Below are 14,837 nucleotides of genomic sequence, written 5' to 3'. Positions count from 1 at the left end.
TCTGATTTTCCACCTGCAGCTCCAACATACCAGTAGAGTCAACTCGGTATTAGAGTCCAGTACATAAGTCATGATACAGGCAAACGGAAGGTTTGTTATCACTCCCCAAGACAAACATCCATTTCCCTAAAAACAATCGAATGAAGATTATTTCCATCTGCAGTAATTTACATTTGGCACCATGGTGCTGTTATGGGACATCTCAGATTCTTCGTTCACATGTGCAGAAAAATAGTGAGGACAAAATAAAGCAAACATCAGTGGCATCAGACACGAAGGAGCTGTATCAGAGGTGGGTTGCAAAGTGGCTTGTAGATTCAGAGCAAACGCTATGACATGAGACAAAACAGTATTATAGAATGAAACCAAAGATCAAACCCTGGTTTCAGGTTCAGAACCTGGGAATAGAGCAGCTGCGAGAGAATTCAACATCAATGAATCAATGGTACAGAAGTAAAAGAAGCAAGAAGAATGAGTTAAGTAAAGTTTGAATTATCTGACTGTTTTGTTTCGCTTAATGCGCCTTATAATCTTTCAAATGTTTAATAACCATATAATCTTATGGTTATTAAACATTTGAAAGAAATTGCCCACCCCTGGTCTAAACAATCTCAGTCCACGAGGGCCGGTGTCCCTGCAGGTTTTAGATCTCACCTTGGGTCAACACACCTGAATCACATAATTAGTTCGTTACCAGGCCTCTGGAGAACTTCAGGACATGTTGAGGAGCTAATTTAGCCATTTAAATCAGCTGTGTTGGTTCGAGGACACATCTAAAACCTGCAGGGACACCGGCCCTCGTGGACTGAGATTGCCCACCCCTGGTTTAGACTAAGTAGATCCACTTCAACTTCATACATCAGGTCTGTGAACAGACTGTGTCAGAACAAACCAGTGATGCTGAATCACAGATTTCATTGTTTTCCTTTTTTTAAGAGCTGATGTTTTTTGAAGTATTTACAGTCAGTCTGGGGACTGGAATAGAAACAGCTTCCTTCCTTTGTTCTCTCTGTCCTAAATTTAGACCCAGTAAGTTTTGTGTTATCTGCTCAGTCTCCCACCAATTGTAAAAAAGTGTGGCGGTATGGCGGTATTTCCTCTGTGTGTGAACTCTTGCGTAAGTGTGTGAGGAGAAAAAATATTTTTATCTAGAGTATATGTGACCTGTGCTGATAATACTCCTCTCTAGAAATAAATCACAAACACATCCTCAGCTGTTTGTCAGGCGCTATGTAATGTGTTACGTCAAAGACATGTTATCAACTTTTTAAAGGGCAGACTTGTTTTCTTTGCGTTGACACCTGATGCTCAAGTCCAGCCGTCATTGAGCCAACTATAACATCATTAACTTGTCCATCTTTAATAGGCTTAAAGCAGCCGCTGAACAGGATTAGAGCAGCAGGGTCAGTTTCATGAGGCTTCGTCTTTAAGGCACTGCGGGACAACAAAAACGATTCAGCTGACATCACATCATCACAATTCATGATGGATGTCCAAACTAGTGCGAGGAATCACAGCTATCAGTCACACACTGACAGCAGACAAGCGATACTGGTTGTTCAGACAAGTGCCTTCTTGCAGCTGTACATTGTTAAAGTGATAGAAAAAGAAATCAATGGGTTGTGAGGACAAAATGTCTAATTCAACCGCGTTTACCTGTGGTGTAAAGTGGTACATGGGTATGTGTTGAGTCGTGGTAACCTGGGGAGCTGAACTGGAGCTCAGTTCTGCATAACTCAAAACAGATATGGTGTCCCATGAATGCCCATTTATCCATTTTCTTAACTGGGTATCCAGTTCAGTGTCACGGGGTAGCTTGGAGGCTATCCCATATGTCTTTGGATGCTGATACTAAGGCTCCTACCAGCTAAACACTCTGCCCATGTACATGATTGAAAAAAATAACCATTTAAAATGCATAAAGTAAGGTCTTGTATGAATTGGTGTGAATGGGTTAATACTGTTCCTAGTGTTGGACAGCAGTCCCCAACCTTTTTTGCGCTACGGACCGGTTTATGTCCGACAATATTTTCACGGACCAGCCTTTAAGGTGTCGCGGATAAATACAACAAAATAAAACCAGTACTGGTACCCAAAAAAAGAAGATTTATTCATAAAATACACAAGAAAGACCCAGGGAAATCCCAGGGACATCATAGAACACCCATTAAATCCTAGTCCATCTAACTAAGCCTTGGAAGTAAATGCTAAAGATGCTTATGTGGTATTTTAGGAATCTTCCGGGAAGTTTTTGATTTTGGGCAAAACCTTTCTAAAAGCCAGTCGTTTATTTTAGCCAGTCTTTGCTTCAGAAACAGGCGTGAACCTCTCCCACACATGTCAGTGGAGCAGTGTGACTGGTTGATGTGTGGTCCGTGTTAAGCGTTAAGAGTGGAACAACCATCTTTGCAGTTGCAGAATTCTCCCACAGATTTCTACTAAGGACTTTTTTAAGTTTAATGTCTCCCACTCCCATAATATCCCAACTTTGTTCATTTAATGTTCTGGAAAAAATGTAGGTGCAGAAAGTCTAATCCTTAAATATTAAAAAAAGCTGGAGGGTTTTAAAATATGTGAAAATCAGGCAGCAGGGTGTCAGAGAGCTCAGCATCACTGACGTCCAAATGTTTACATGTACCATGGCTAATATGGAAAGCAGTTCTTTTCTCTATCACTGGAGTTCACAGACCATTAAACACATTTGTTTAAAAGATTTGTCCACCAAATCACTCACTTCCGTACTGTGTAGACTCCGAAGCCAGAAAAGCTGTGACGAACAAGACTAACTCCTTGCTCTCCTTGCAGCTCACTGACAGTTAAACTGAAAGAATGGATCATCTCAGGAGGTGATTGGGGTCAATATATTTTACTGAAATGATTACTTCACAAACAACACAATACCACTGCATTTTAAGGGACATGAGAATTTGTTGCTTCTTTAATGCAAACACTAGAAAAATAGAAAAATAGTTCCGGTATCTTTCTCTGAGAGGACATCTCTCTTATTGGTGTGAATACTTGATCATATTGGTGCAACAGGTAAAGACGAACCAAGTAACGCTCTCCATTCAGGAAAGGCTGCATCCATCCCTCAGAGTTTTTACTGCGCACTGACCTACAGCGACATAGAAATGTTGCAGAGCTGTAGTTAGCATATAAATCCACTTAATCCCAGCATACTTTGATAAACACTGCATAACGATTTACATGTGAAACTGGCAAAGAAGCTTTTTGCTCAAACTTAGCAGTGAAGCTGTGAAGTACTGTCAGGCCCCGTTTAAGTTTTTTTCCACTCTGACTTCATAAATAAACCCACCCACACCATCAAATCTACTTTAGACAACTTAATCCAGCTCCTGTTTGGCAAAATGCAAAGTGGCTGACAGCAGCAACGCACTCTTTGGCTTTCAAGTTTTTCCTCAGATTCAGGGCCCATCGTAAGAACAGTCAGGCACCAAGGAATAAGACTATTAAATACATATTACTGTATCTGTCTTGGACATGTTGCTTAGAAATTATACGACTGTACACGTTTCGGCTTAATTGTAGCCTCCTGGATATTTTGTACATACACAAGTACATCTCTCAGCTGGCTTGGGAAGATCTTTGTTTCCCTCCAGACGAGCTTTACAAGCTGATCAGTGAGAGGGAGGTCTTGGGGTCTTTCTTTAGAGTGCTAGCTCCACCACCCAGACCCGGATGTGTGGTGGAGGCAGAATGGGAGTAAATGTATGGATGGACAATAGTTTTTCAGGTTTAATTTAAGGAAGTATTTCCTGTTCATTTTGTTTTCACTCACTTCAGAAACTTTAAACATTCACTTCATACCTCAGGCCATCTGCGCTAAAGGTCAGGGACTCGAAATTTTAAATAAACTGCCTGAAAATTCACCAGAATACAGAAAACACCAGACCACCTGCATAATGTGCATCTCCAAATTCAAAGCTGTGGCCATGATTACATTTACATGTTGTTTTTAAAAAAATGCATTACAGTTTCATTATGCTCTCTGTGTGTTGTCTTCACTTCAGTGGCCGTGAAATCAACAGTGTAGAGAGGAGATGAGTGTGAAGGAGAACCGTACACACATGCTTAGTCTTAACCAGGAGAGTTATCCCTGAATGGCTTCCAGCTGCTGTTATAATGTTGAACATTTCCCGCTGGCCCGAGGGTTGTTCTGGCCTGTAGTTTTCAATTTCAAGAAATGATTGTACCTGAAGTTTTAGAACGCTTCAGTATGTTTGATGGTTTGCTTGTTAATGCAATCATTAATATTTCCACCTCATCTGTGTAGGCAGATTGGTTTGTGTGACTGGTCTGTGTGCTGAGCCTCGTATATTTGTGTGAGCTACAGCAAACACACTGATCCGCTTTAACCTTTTCCTCTCATAGTTTTAAGTAGAAATGTAGAAGTCTTCTGGGAACCCAAAAAAGGGTAACAGAGGGTTAGACTGCAAAACCGGCAGTCTGGTAGTTTACAGGAACACAGTGGTCTGGAGATGAGTCAAATTCCCAGCCTGGGCTGTTGTTTCAGTCCATACCCTGTGATATGAAAAATGAAAGTTTTTCTGCCTTGAGGAAAAATAAAAGAGTGGATCCTGTGATGCAGCAGAATAGTTATTTACACGAACGAGCAGTAAGTATGGTTGCAATACTTGCAGTTATAACTAAACTAATACAGTTACAATACTACAAAGCTGCTTTACTCGTGCACACCCTGGCCTGTTTTATGTAAATATTACTTTAAATGCTTTGTAGAACACTGTTAAAAGAGGCTACTTTTAACATTTTTATGAGTGCCACAAATTTTCAAAGTCCTAATCAAGGAAGTTTTCTCCCAAAGAAAACAGGTCTTCTAAACTGCCCCAGATAGCTTTTCTTTTTTTTTTTTGCAGTCCACATTTTTCTTGATTTATCTGCACCACTATGTACCAATTTTACATAATATCCACCTAGCGGGTATCATGCAAAGTAGTTTGGCACTCCCTCAAAAATGAATGAACAGCTGCCATGCAGTCTCCCTCTGCAGTGCTGCTTTTGCCAACTGTAATCTTTCTCAGGGACAACCAAAGCATAGAGATGCTGTTATTGGCTGTGACATTGGACACACGAGTCTTCATGCACTCCCGACCCCTGAGAGGGTGAACATCCAGCATCTTATTGTTATTTTTGATTGCAGTGTCCCCTTTAACATTGCAGTGCAAATTGAACAACTTGTGTGGTTAGCTTTAAATATATTCCCACTGGCCATAGTTGCATTAAAATTGAAAGGATGAGGGTCAGTCAACATTTTGGGAATCAGTTTGAAACCAGTAAACAGCCATACTCTGTTAGTTGTTTGTTAGTTCCTGTGTTTTCAGGTCACGTTTTTGTGTTATTTACCGCAAATTATACTCTGCTGGCTTTCTGAACACTTCCTGATGGTATGTAAAGGATCCTTTTGCTCACCCTCCAGGTCCTCAGCATGTTTCATGAAACTCTGCTCGGTAATTTCCTTGTAATTCTGCTGATATTGCTCCAACTAGACTCACATTGGCAGAAAAACTAATAATCAGAAAGTAATTTGTGTGAATTACTATGAAAAATATGAAAATAAAACTGCATCGTGTAACGCCTTCCTGAACGAGTTGGTTCTGGTTCTTATACATAGGGGATACATAGCTGAGCTCCAGGGTGTCGTCACCCGAAAGCTGGCATCAAGGTGACTGCATAAATCGAGTGTTATGTCTCTATTTTACCTGGTTGTTTACTAATCAGAGCAGCAGCAAAGAGGCAATCAAGCAGTAATGTAGTCAGGTATGAGGAATGATACTTTTCTAACATCCACTTTTCATTGAAGGAAGTTTTAAACTGTGGGTAAAAATACCTCCCACTTCACTACTTTACACCTACACATGCTGGGGTGTCTGTGGGGCAGTCGTGAGGCGTGTGGGGGCCTGCAGATGTGAGTCTGATCTATAATAAGACCACTCTGTGAGGCATTTCAAATCTTCTCCTCCTCCTCCACTGCCATGCCTCCATTCCTTAGCTCCATCCAGGGAGTGCCACCTCCTCCACCTGTTGCTGTCCATCTGCAGCACAGAGCTGCAGTTTAAAGCTGCTGTAGGTGAAAACCTACAGCAGCTTAACAATCCCCAGTCATCTGCATGTTTACACTTTCACTGTAATATTCTCACCTGAAAATGTTTCTTCACTTTTCTAATTTCACAGATCAGGAAATGTAAACATGTGTTTTAAGTGTCTTTTATTTTTATTTTGTTTATTACAGTTTCAATAATTGAACAGATTTCTATATAGTTTGTATATACATTTAAAAATTACATCACTCGCTGGAAATTTCTGTCACCGTTATGCCTACTTTAGTTTAATAAAACATTTCAGTAACAACTGCTCATTTAGACTCTGACGCCACTTATGGGCCATTAGTTCAGCAGTGCAGTGGGTACACCTGCTATTGCCGCTGCACTTGATAAATAGTCCCTCTCAGTAGCACAAAAACAAGTCAGAAAGGGTTAGAATATCCTAAATAAAAATATTCTATTTCTAAAGATCATATTTTGTCTTTAGTCTGTGTCTGATTTTAAGTTTAAACTATATTCAAATGCACGTGAAAACACCAGAGAGTGAAAACATCTTATTCCAGAGCTCAGTGTCTAAAAGTAGATCATTATTCTTTAGATAATTGTCTTAAAACCTTGAAGAATAAACATGTGTGAGGGTGAGGTCTCTGTCTCTACTAGAGCACCATTCAGTGAATTAGCAGGTACTCTGGGATGGTTCTGATGTCTCCGCGGATCTTTTAAAAGCATCGGTCTCTTCAAAATGTTGTTCTGTTCCATTAATTCGTGTCCCTGCTCCTCCGTGACTGACGGCTGGGATGCAGCGAATGTATGTTATGTGTTCCTGTGACCCGCTAGACACCAGATACCCCCTACCCACCCAAACAGGCACGGCATCCACGCTGACACCACACGCCCAAACACACGCACTCAAATTCACACACACACGCACATAGCTGAGCTGAGGCACCAAAAAGTAACCACATGATTGCAGAGAAACAGAGGTGATTCCTGCAGACTTGTGCTGTTGTTGGCAAGTCCATGAATTCAAGAACGTTCTTAAAAATATTTCCAACAAACCAAACTTTGTCCAGCAGATGCACTGTGCACAGGGGCAAAATATTAGCCCACTTCCTGATTTCTTCGTTTATTTGTTTCTTCCATATTTGTCTCACTTAAATGTTTCAGATCATCAAAGTAATCTTAACATGAGTGAATACAGTGTGGGAACAAAAACTAATCAAACCTACCTGACCCTCCTTCAATCATTAATTGACTCTGATTAGCAACAGCTTTTGCAAAGCTGAGACAAATTTCTCTAGCCACGCTTAAAGAGAACATGTCTGACAAACCAAAGGAGTCTAAAAGATCTCAAAAAGCAACACATCGTGCCGTGATCTAAAGAAACTCAGAGTTACAAAACCATTTCTAAGGCGAACCATAGTGAGAGGTTTCATCCACAACTTGGAACAGCGGTGAACTTTCCTAGGAGTGGCTGGCCTACCAAAATTTCAAAAATAGTGCATTGACAAGTCAGCCCAGAATAACTTGTAAAGAACTGCAGGCCTTACATGCTCCAGTTAAGGTCACAGTTCATGATTCAGCAATAAGAAAAAGACTTGGCAAAAATGGCATCCATGAGAGAGTTCAGAGGAGAAGATCATTGCTACCAAAAAGAACAAAGGCACATCTCACATTTGTTAAAAGGACTCTGTAGACTAATGGGACAAAAGTTGAACTATTTAGAAGATTTGATTCCTGTTTTATCTGGTGTAAAACTAACAAAGTATCTCAAAAAGAGATCATCACACCAACAGTCAAACTTGTGGGCGCCAGTGATGTTCTGGAAGTGCTTTGCTGCTTCATGACCTGGACCATATGTCATAATTGATGGAACCATAAAATCTGCTCTGTACCAGAAAATCCGGAAGGAAAATGTTCGGGCATCAGTTTGTGCTGTGAAGCTCAAGAGCACTTGGATTATACAGCAGGACAATGATCCAAAACATGCCAAGATCGTTTTGAAAGTCTGGATTTATCCAATTGAACAGCTTTGGCATGACTTTAAACAGAGTGTTCATGCTGAAAAACCTTCCAATATTGCAAATGCCTGATTGCACTTCTTGCCGCCAAGGCACTTTTTCACATAGGGTCAGCCAAGTTACACTGGATAAACAGAAAGGTTCAGGATGCACAGGGTTAAAACAAGCAGTGGAAGTATTCTTGCCTTGATCAATCCTCATTTTAAACACGCACAAACCTAAACCTGTATTTTACTATTTGACCTACAAACAGCTTGATTTGTCATGCTTGTATCTGCACTGCAGTCTCTAGGACATCACCTTTGTTTAATGAAGTTCATTTGTGCCATGTGAACAGTTTATATAACTCAAAAACCAAGAAACGCTGCACTCTCATAGGCTAGAAGCTTGCAGTGTCACATGAAAAAAATGCCCTGCTTTATCATCCATTTTAACTCTTGTGGTGAGTAGAGTCAGACAGTGCACCTGTAAGAAGGTCAGTTCTTTCCTACCATTATTCCAAACTTTGCATATTGCCACTGCGGTAGTATAATTTTATCAGCCTTCAGGGAGCATAGTGGTGTGCATCACCTCGGAGCAGCTGCTGACATGAAAAGTTACCAAAATAAACAATTTTGGCATTTTAGTATTTCTACAGAATATTTATAAGACACTAGTTTAGGCTTGTTGGGACCACTGGTTTCCTAAAGGTGTGAATGGACAGTTTGTGCAGATGGCTGGGCTCGGGCAATCAGTGCAGAGCAATAACTGAGACTATGGAAAGAATGTAAACCCTTCCAGAAGCTTCAGACTGACAGCTGTGTCACTATATCAGAGCCTCTAACTCCATATACTTAAACCTGACATGAATACCAGATGTTCATTTTCTCAAGAGCACTACCGGGGCTAATTTACTGTTACATGATGCTGTTATATTTCGATGGCATGTGAATAGTGAGTGGTGTCCTGCTGTCTCAAAGAAAGTGCTTTATGTCACCAAATGTCCACTGAAACAACAATTACTAGGCGTTTTTTGTTCTAGTTTTATTCTGCTCTTTTTGCTGGGCAAATTTTCCCAAGCATCCACCCTTTCATTGCTTTTGATTTATAAATGAAAATGAACTCACCTCTGAACCATCTTCATTTTTTTTCTAACGAAACTTGAGGTAATTGCACAATTGCATTCTTCCTTGTTTATCGTCTTTCAAATGCAGGAAAATTGGCTGAATAAATTCAGGAAATGTCCTTCCACTCTCATTCTTTATGCCGCGCAACAAATCACTAACATGCTCCGTATCTAAAGATAATACCAAAGACATTCTGTTCATCACTGATTGATAATCAATGAATTAACAAATTAACAAGGAGTTGTTTTCTTTTAATGTTTTAGACAGAGACCAAGAGGACAGCCATGTTTTCAACCAGACCAGAGATCCAGCCGTAAGTACACAGCCTTCTTCCTGCTCATGCAAACACACCCATAAGTCATGTTACAGGTGTTACAGAGAAAATGTTTGATACGAACAGTACCAAGAGTTACCTGCATGAATGAAATTTGGAATTTACTCTAAATAAGGTGTATGTACAAACTGAGCTGTCACTTTAAAATGTGCAGATCTGCACATAAACAACCAAACAAAAGCTAAACGATCTTGGTGCACGCAGAAATTATCATGTTTAGGTTTTAAAAGTGCACATGCATCCTTCATTTAGAGACAGAAATGGCAACTAATTCATGATATCTATGTGCACGAAAGGGTCCCTGGTGTCAAAAAGGTTTAAAAACCTGTACCAGACTTTCTTTAGATCTTGGCATAAATTCATGAATTCTTAAAAATACAGAGCTGAGATGCAAGAGATTTAAACAGATCATTCCCTAATCAGTGGCAAATAATCTCATACATAAAGGTTATTGTGATTTTAAAGTTGTATAGATTTTTAGGCATGATAAATATAAGGAATATTCACTTCTCCATTAGACAGTTTTGGGTTGTTGTTTTTTTTTTTTTTTATACCCTTTTCTTGTTTTCTGTCCACAATGTCGATGATCATGTGAAACACGGCCACCAGAAACTCAAACATTAAGTAAAAATAATAATAATTCAGACTCCACCAAATGCTCAGTTTCATGCATTTTTGTCTGCTTTTGGATTTGTATGATGTCATAGTGAAGGCATGTGGTCATATCAGGCAAACAGCTGTGGCTGTCACCACAGATGTCCCGCCCACCTGCCATTTAAACCCTCTGTTTACAAGAAGCAGCAAATCAGAAGAAAGCTGACCTTAAAAAGGAAACCAAGGAATCAGTCTTAAATAAATAATGGTGATTTTGCACAAAAAATCATGGAATGTGACTTTTTGTCCAACAACAAAAATCCGATACTGGAAATGAGCTGAACAGGTCGCCTTTAGATTACAACATAAAAAACAAAAATAGTATATTACTGTTTAATTAAGTAACTGCAGTGTTTGACCAAGAATCAACTGTTTGCTTATCCCAATACACAAAGAAAAAAGTTGAGCAATTTCCATTTGACTGTATATAATAATAATAATAATAATAATAATAATAATAATAATAATAATGATTCTGTAACTATAAAAAACATGCAGCATTTCAGCTCTAAGTACCCAGGGGACACTTTCAGTCAGTGGAGCGATTCTTTTATGCGACTGCTGTTTAACTGAAACGAGCGTCGACAGACGTGACTGTTTGTCATGTTGCACAGCCGTGTATTTTACTGTGGCTGTTCATTTGCTCTAATCAAATCTATTTTAAATGTAGTGCATTATTGCACTTTATGAAGCGAGCTGCACATTATCTCTAGTGGCGTAGCACCTCATAAACAGAGCACTAAGTCATTACAGCTTTAAGTTTTATGCCTGCTGACTGCTGTGTTTCTGTGAGAGGAAATGTGTGTATTTATATATCTTTGAACAAGCAGCTTGCGGGGTGAGCACTAAAGACATGAGCATGGTAAGACAGCTTTCAGGAATATTACATTTGGTAAGCAAAATGGTTTCAAACTGAATTCTTCTAATGGGAACAATTATAAGATCTATTATCACAGGCATTCAGCTTTCACTGTGTGCTGGGAATTTATAGTTTGTGTCAGAGGTTACACTGTCAAAGTGTTGGAACATAATGTTTTGACAAGATCATCTGTGCAAGAGTTCATGTCACAAGCAGAGGAAGGAGATATAGGAGGGTTGGACATGGTGTGCTTCCTCTAGAAAAGGGGGCGAGAGGTAAATGCCCCCATTTTTAACTTTGACTTAGTCTAAAATTAGTCTTGGGGAGAAACACCGTTTCAGTCCAAGAAAAAATATTCTTTGCAAATTAGAGGCAGCAGCAGAATAACAACAATATGTCGTGGTGGATTTAATCAGAAAAAATGAAATTATAAAGTAGATCACAAAGAGTTTATTTCATAATTCAATTTATAGTGGTTAACAGTCACCTGAAAGAAAATACCTTCATCTTTTCTTGCAGCTGTCTCTGAAAAACCTGCTTCAATAGGAGAACACAGCCAATGCAAACAACAGGATCACCAGTCATCTGGGGGACATTAAAAATGTAGCTGCTTCAGAAAAAAATTTCACAATGCTTCTGTATTTTGCAAATACTGTTTGCAATAAAACCTGCATCACTTTTTAATACTGTGATTTTCATCCTGATACTGGATGGTACTGAAGCATGACTAGCACACAGAGTCAGAAACGTAACAAGACTACAGCTTGTACTGTAAATCTTATTTTACTCATGCAGAGGACGTTTGCTGAGCTGGACATGCACACTGTAGCTTACATTTTTCACATCTGGGAGATTCCCAGTACAGTTTTCCTCTGTTAAACAGCTTCACTGGAGCAGCAGAGAAAGAAATGTCAATATGTGTTAAAATTTAAAACATACGTCTCCCTGTTCTTAAGATTTTTCCCACAGCTTCCACTGCAGAGCTGTTCACAGGCCCAAAATAATCTTATTAATTGAGTTAAAGGGTAAAACCACCAGAAACTGCTGCCTCACGCACTCAAACATCTCACTTTCTGTTGTCTGGGCAGGTAAAAGATAAGAGGCGGTCACCCCCGTCTTCCAGATCCCCCTCCGCCCCCCAGCGCAACCCTCACCACAGCGGCTCCACAGAGGAACAGGAGAGCCCTGAGAGAGTGGTGAGACACAGAAAATGACCTGCAATGATAGGATGCACATGAAGGTTTCATGCATAAACTGAGTTTTACTGCCATGCATCCATGTGTCAGAATAAAGGTGTTTACAAATCTAATTGTCAATAAAGAAAAAAAAAAGGTTGTCTGAAAAGCAACAGCGCTGACAAATCATCTTTTTCATCCATTTTTCATAAAAGGTAAAAACATTGGGTCATTTTAACCTCCTAGGACCTGGCGTCCACATATGTGGACATCACATTTTGGGTTATTTAGACCAAAATACTCAATTTTGCTCTACAAGGGCCTGATATCCACTTATGAGGACTTTATGCTGCTACTGTTCTATCGAAATTTTAAACGAATATCCTCATAAGTGGCTCTCATTTTTCTCAGAAACAAAAATTGGGTAAAAAAAATTTTTTAGTAATTCTTTGTTTTTACATTCATCAGGTCCCAATCAGCCCAAATATCAAAGAGAAATTAAAAATGCATGCTGTGGAAGAGTTCGGGTCTTAGGAGGTTAAAGTGTATCTGAAAAGACTTTTAGGTAATCCATCTTATTGTGATCAGTATAACAAATGCCACTTCCTACCAGGCAATATTTTACACTAGCTTTATGAATTTTACAGAATTGGTCTTTACCGTACAAAATAACGTACCTTGCAGTAATTGCTGTTGTGATGTGGCTCTATATAAATAAAAATAAATTGAATTAAATTTGATTAGCGGGAATTGATTTACCTTTGGAGCCAGCCTTTAGTGGCTGCTGAAGGAACTGACAGCCATTTAAATATTAACGTTTTTCAGCTGTGGAGCTTTCTGTGTGTGTAAAGGGTTCTGATCAGTCATGTAAATATCAGATTCTCAATGCTAGTGTTATAAATTTAACCAAAAAAACAAAAAATCTTTATTTATTTAGCTTATACACAGTATCAGTTTAGTTAGTTTTTGCTTTATTTCAGTTAACAGTAGCATCCCCAGGCTTCTACCTTTCTACCTTTAAAACCTGGAGAGCAGCCAAATGGCTGGTAGGCTTTTAGCTAAGCTTTAGCTTCAGCCAAGTGGAAGCTAAATTGGCTAGTCATTCATATGTATATTAGGTTGTTACCTGGGAATTCTGGAGGGAGGGGAGTGGGGGTTTGAGTGGATTGAGGAATTTCCCTGCGAATCTTGTTGACTGTGCCGAGGATGGTGGTTTTCCGTCTAAGAAGTTTTTGCGCAAGTGAAAGCGATGTGAAAAAATTGTCCGTGGTAACATTTCTGCCCTTGTCTAGGAATGGTTCCATCAGCCTCATTACTACATTTTCAGAAAGTCTCTCCCCAGTGGGACGATTGGGGTCCTTGCCAAGATATGGGAAGACATTGCAAATGTACTTGGATTTTAGGTCGCAAGCCACCCAAAACTTGATCCCAAACTTGTCAGGTTTACTTGCAATATACTGCAGGAAACAGCACCGAGTCTTTGATGGGAAAAGCTGTTCATCAACGGTGATATGTAGACCAGGGTTGTAGCACGTGATGCAGTTGGTGACAAATGATCCCCACACACTGGAAATTGCAGCGAACTTATCAGTCTTTGCTCGATCACTGCGGGTGGACTTGTCATCAAAGCGTAGGTGTTGCATGATGTCTTGGAAGCGGTTTCGTGCCATAATTCCAATTATCTGTGGGTTTCCCAGGTTTGCTGACCAGCAGTCATTTAGAGATGGAACCCTGTTAACCCCCCGCAAGATGACAATTGCAATAAATGCCATTAGTTCAGCGAGGTCCATGAACCAATGAACATGCTCCATGCACCACTCAGCAGGCCATTTGTAAATATGTGTACAAATGGTTGGTTTTTTGTACTGTTTTTATCAATAAATCTCAGCAACAAAGGACATACACCCATGTGTGTTGATTTCTCCCTAAGATGGCAAACTGAAACACTCCAAGTTGGTGACTTTTGGAGATTTATTTCCCTGGATGATTGAGAATGCATCAAGATGAAACACAAAAGGAAGTTCACAGCTTTTAGCAGCTCGCCCACCCCCTCATCCACACACCCCCACTCCCCTCCCTCCAGAATTCCCAGGTAACAACCTAATATACATATGAATGACTAGCCAATTTAGCTTCCACTTGGCTGAAGCTAAAGCTTAGCTAAAAGCCTACCAGCCATTTGGCTGCTCTCCGGGTTTTAAAGGTAGAAAAGCCAAATGGCTGCTCTCTGGGAGTTTTTAAGTAACGCTAATTTTATTAGCTAGGTTCATATTTGTTTATGATTTCCTTGATTTGGATCAAAGCCATCGCAGCTCCACTCACGTTCAGAAAATGTCTATTTAAAAAAAACTATGTTGGTATATAGATATATTCAGAGCAGAGAGGTGACTGACCTCCTGACCTGGACACTAACCAGGACCATTCAAACTGGAATACAATAGCCCAGGACAGATATGCTGAGGTCATTGTCCCACACGTAAACAAGCTCTCATTTCTCCCAGCTCAGCAGGAATGTCACTCCACAGTCTTTTCATGCGGCAGCAGGTGACCGCCAGCCACTGGACGCAAAATGAACAACAAAATGTCTAAATATGATGAAGCTGAAGTG

General features: G+C 39.9%; 1 protein-coding gene across 2 annotated transcripts in view; it reads left to right on the top strand.

Annotated features, from left to right (window-relative positions):
- prx (periaxin) overlaps positions 1-14,837 on the top strand; it is a 51,937-nt gene that overhangs the window by 12,400 nt on the left and 24,700 nt on the right. For both annotated transcript variants that reach the window (XM_080288579.1, XM_080288578.1), the window contains exons 2-3: positions 9,471-9,520; positions 12,143-12,250. In XM_080288579.1, the coding sequence (XP_080144705.1) occupies positions 9,471-9,520; positions 12,143-12,250 (158 nt within the window). The remainder of the gene's footprint in view (positions 1-9,470; positions 9,521-12,142; positions 12,251-14,837) is intronic.

The sequence above is a fragment of the Astatotilapia calliptera genome, chromosome 14 (assembly GCF_964374335.1).
Source record: "Astatotilapia calliptera chromosome 14, fAstCal68.1, whole genome shotgun sequence".
Lineage (NCBI taxonomy): Eukaryota > Metazoa > Chordata > Actinopteri > Cichliformes > Cichlidae > Astatotilapia > Astatotilapia calliptera.
This window is presented reverse-complemented; position numbering and strand designations above follow the sequence as displayed.